The 4751-nt window shown below is 35.6% G+C and overlaps 1 protein-coding gene across 1 annotated transcript; it reads left to right on the top strand.

Moving 5' to 3' along the window:
- The first annotated feature begins 1434 nt into the window (after positions 1-1434).
- On the top strand, positions 1435-4209 carry LOC125204807 (epoxide hydrolase A-like). Its single transcript, XM_048103543.1, has 3 exons — positions 1435-1945; positions 3218-3456; positions 3700-4209. Exons 1-3 carry the CDS (start codon positions 1478-1480, stop codon positions 3947-3949), a joined length of 957 nt encoding a protein of 318 aa, XP_047959500.1. The 5' UTR covers positions 1435-1477; the 3' UTR covers positions 3950-4209.
- The last annotated feature ends 542 nt before the right edge of the window (positions 4210-4751 follow it).

Below are 4751 nucleotides of genomic sequence, written 5' to 3'. Positions count from 1 at the left end.
ATTCATTTCTCTTTCTCTCTCCATTTAATACTTCCACACACTCTTCTCGAATTAACTATATTAACTAACAACTCCTAAAATCCCGTGGACTAAGAAATGTGTCATCTTAGCTGGGTCGGAGGGAGTACAATATTTTTAATTTTTTTTCGAAAATCGTCTTCAAGCCTTCACCAAAATATTACTCCTTCCGTCCTACAAAGATGGTCCTATTTTTTCATTTTCGTCCGTCCCATAAAATTTATCTCATTTTACTTTTTACAATTTTTGATAGTGGACCCCTAACTCATCCTGCTCACATTTTATTATAAAATTAATATATAAAAGTAGGATCCAGATTCCACTAATTTTTTCTAACTCACTTTTCATTACATTTCTTAAAACCTGTGCTCAATCATAGTGAGACAATCTTTGTGGCGGAGGGAGTACTACTAAAGAGAAAATCATTAGAATTACAATGGTAAAATGGGTTGCATTGGATTTAGGAATAAAAATTACAAAGGTGATTGTCTACAATTTTTTTTAATTTTTTTCAAAAATTGTCTTCAACCCTTCACCAAAATATTACTACTAAGAGAAAATCATTAGAATTACAATGGTAAAATGGGTTGTATTGAATTTAGGAATAAAAATTGCAAAGGTGATTGCAGTCTTCAGAGGTAAAAATGGTGTTCTCGTTGTTAAAGGAAGAAGAAGACTGTGTCCATGTTTTAAAAATTGATAATTTAACTTTCATTGATTAACCTTAATAACCCTATGTTCGTGCACGGGGGAAGAGACTTCACTTGGAGGAAAAATGGGTGAAGCTGCAAAATGGTGTTCTTTTGTAACATAGATGCTGCTGCTGTGTTTGAGAGCCAAAGAAAAGTTGGTTGTGGGGTAGTTGTTCGAGATTTTGAAGGGACGGTGGTAGCGGTGATGGGTGAACAAGTGGGAAGGATGGCCGACGCATCTATGGCCGAGCTCCTTAGCTTGAGAGAGGTGCTGAGTTGGATCAAAAGAGAGGGATAGAAGGAGATAGAGTTTGACATGTAAAATGTTATTCTTAAAGCAATGTGTTGATATTCTAAAAGCATTGTATTAATAATTTTAAAATAATATATTGACATTTTTATCCAAAACCCTAATTTTGTAGTTTTTTTTTTTATCTTTTTCAATTTAATTAATAAAAACAAAAATTACACCTGTTAGACTACTTAAATTTCAAAAATCTTATGATTTTAAATTAATTATAGCTAATAATTAAAAAGTGAATTAGCAATTGATCACACCCCTATTTATACATTATTCAAACTTTTTATACCAATATTTTAAATGAGTAATAAACCCACCCCTATTTATACATTATTCAAACTTTTTATACCAATATTTTAAATGAGTAATAAAGCCGATATCGTGTCATTCACTTTAAATAAACCCATCCTCGCCTACAGGGGGTACACTTAAATCGCATTTCCAAGAAAACGGGGCAGATAGATAAATGGAAGGCATTGAGCACAGAAGCGTTCAAGTAAACGGCATAAACATGCACGTCGCCGAGAAAGGCAAAGGCCCCGTCGTGCTCCTCCTCCACGGCTTCCCCGAGCTCTGGTACACGTGGCGCCACCAGATCGTGGCGCTCGCCGCTCTCGGATACCGCGCCGTGGCTCCCGACCTCCGCGGCTTCGGCGACTCCGACGCCCCGGCCGACGCCGCCAGCTACTCGTGCCTCCACGTGGCCGGCGACATTGTGGCGCTCATAGAGTCCCTCGCCGCCGGCCAGCCGGTTTTCCTTGTGGCTCACGACTGGGGCGCCATGGTCGGCTGGTACCTCTGCCTCTTCCGCCCCGATTTGATCAAGGCCTTCGTCTCCCTCACCGTGCCGTTTCGCCCCCGCCATCCCACCGTCAAGCCCATCGCCGGCATGCGTGCTTTCTTTGGAGACGATTACTACATGTGCAGATTGCAGGTTTTTTCAAATTTATCTTATATCATTTCTTATATATACTCCGTCACTCCTACAATAACAATCCTATTTAGTTTGGGGCGAATTTTAAAATATATATATAAACAACATTGAGTTGAATAAGTTAGTGTATGTGTGTATCACTTACATATATAATAAGTTGGTGGAATTTAAAACCTACTTATCATTTATGGTATTAGTAAAATTGAACTCTTATTGTGGAATACACGAAAATGGTAAAAATATGATTCTTATTGTGAGACCGAGGGAGTATTAGTTGTATTTATGTGTCCAGTTTTATTAATACGAGGTTTTATTTTGTGTGTTGGTGAAAAAAAAATTTAACATTTATATTATTGTGAAAGAGATTTTTTTCTAAGAATAAAAATGTGTCACTTATAGTGGAGAACTTTGAAAACATCCATAGAAGTCTTTTAATTTCAATTGCATATGAAGTAGCTCATTTTTTTAAATATTTAGCCATTTCATGATATTTTTCAACTTTTACATGTTTTTGCAAGTGCTTTTAACATTTGAAACTAGATGGTTCGGGACCATTTATTTCATTTTTGTGAGAAAGAAATCAAATGAAATAGATGGTTGGGTGCCGCTGACATTAATGCATGCGTGACTATTGGAGATTGAGAAATTTAATTTCAAAAGGTTTAATTAATGAATTAGGAGGGAGGGGTTGAACTTCCACCATTAAAGCTACAGCTGTCAATGCATTGCTCTCCTGCATGTTGTCTGTCTCTGTCGCTCTGTTTTGGAATCGCCAAATAAATGACTTTCTCATAACTCCAATCTATAATTAGTTGGTTTTTATTTTATTGCTATTATAATTTCCCATATCTCACTAATAAAACATTTAGTAATAACCATCCTGATCATAATTGTCACTCTCACCTCTATTCGGAAAAAAAAATTAGTCTTAACTTTCTAAAATTAGAATGTTCATACTTTTTAGAAACGGACTAAAAAAAATTGAATTAGAATATTCATATTTTTTATGGACCGTACTAAAAAAGAAATTGTTCATATTTTTTTAGAGACATAAGGAGTAGTTTTTTGAATTTTTTTTGTTGTGTTTCAATCTTAAATGTAGTTGCACTCATCGTAGTTGATATGTAAAATTAAAACTTAAATGCCTACTTCTAGTTATCATAATGTGTTTGGATTCAAATATTGATCAATACTAGTATAACAAATTTTGAGCCTAAAAATGATCTTAATGATAAAGTTAAAAATAATGAAAATGTTACTCCTATAAAACAGGAAGTCGGAAAAATAGAATCAGAAATAGCAGAATACGGAGCGGAAGCAGTGATAAAGAAGATCCTAACGGAGCGAAGGCCGGGGCCGCCCCTTCTCCCGAAAGAAAAGCCATTCGGAGAGGACCCGAAGAGCATCAAGCTGCCGCATTGGTTCACTGAACAAGACCTCAAATACTACGCTCGTAAATACGAGCAGAAGGGCTTCACTGGCGGCCTCAATTACTATCGCGCCCTCGATTTGTACGTGTCTAAGCCAATAAATCAATTACTACTACTCCGTCCCCATTAACTGTCTACTTTTACCTCACTCATTAATTGTTCAATTTCACTTTTTTAACGTAAATGGTAAGTAAGTCTCACTTTCTGTTAATTCATTCTTTTCACATTTTATACCATAATGGATAATTATTAGGGAACAGAACGAGTTTTTTATAAGAAATGGTAAATGAAAAAAAGGAGTAATGGGATTGTTTGTACACGTAGGAACTGGGAGCTGACGGCGGCGTGGACGGGGGCAAAGGTGAGAGTTCCGGTGAAGTACATAGTAGGGGATCTGGACATGGTGTATACAACGCCGGGGGTGAAGGAGTACGTGTCGGAAGGAGTGTTCAAACAGGACGTGCCGTTGCTGGAGGAATGCGTGGTGGTGGAAGATACCGGCCACTTCATCAATCAAGAGAGGCCTAATGAGGTTAATGCTGCTCTTCATCAATTTTTCACCAAGTTTTATTAGCAGTATGCCAGTATCTTTCATTTTCGAATTTGGATTTCCTCGCCATATATATCCAAATCATTAAATTATGTAGTATGAGCTACTACAATCTAGATTCAAAACTAAATTGAGTTGAAAATTGAGTTAGCATAGGCCCTTTTTATGTAATTTTGTTTAAGAGACCATAATGAGTTGTTCATGCCTCTTGGTGGCCAAATAAATGTATAAATGTTTGTCACTATGAATCTACCGTATTGTTATATGCTAGTATCTTTGATACGTCTACAAGATATCAATAGACAAATCTTTTGTAACTATGAGCTTATCGATCAGTTTATAATATCATATTAGCAATTTAAATAGTTAGCAATATAACATACATCTATTGATATATAATGTAAAAGTAGGATTTATTTGTTCGATTATTTACTTCTATTATTTCTGTAAATAATATCTTCTCATTAAAATAAGACAAATAAGGATTACAAAAACAAGCATCATCAAACATATATGGGTAGTGTTATATTGTCAACTCAATACTTAATTGCTAACTACTAAATATAGTCATTATATTGTCAACTCAATACTCGTATGTTGATCGTCGAAGCCCAAGATGACATGATATTGGGTTGCAAAAAATTCTCATATCGACAAGTCAAAGTAGCGTATGACCAACGTCGTAGACTCAATGTGAAACCCTAAAAAATAAATAATCACCGAGACCTAGTACCTGTTTTAATCAAACAATAAATTTTTATCTCTTCGTAATCATCAATAAAAGATAGGAAATGACTTAAGATCAACACCAAGAACCATTAGGCCA

The sequence above is a fragment of the Salvia hispanica genome, chromosome 2 (assembly GCF_023119035.1).
Source record: "Salvia hispanica cultivar TCC Black 2014 chromosome 2, UniMelb_Shisp_WGS_1.0, whole genome shotgun sequence".
Lineage (NCBI taxonomy): Eukaryota > Viridiplantae > Streptophyta > Magnoliopsida > Lamiales > Lamiaceae > Salvia > Salvia hispanica.
Note: the sequence above shows the minus strand (reverse complement) of the source record. Positions and strands in the feature narration are given on the sequence as shown.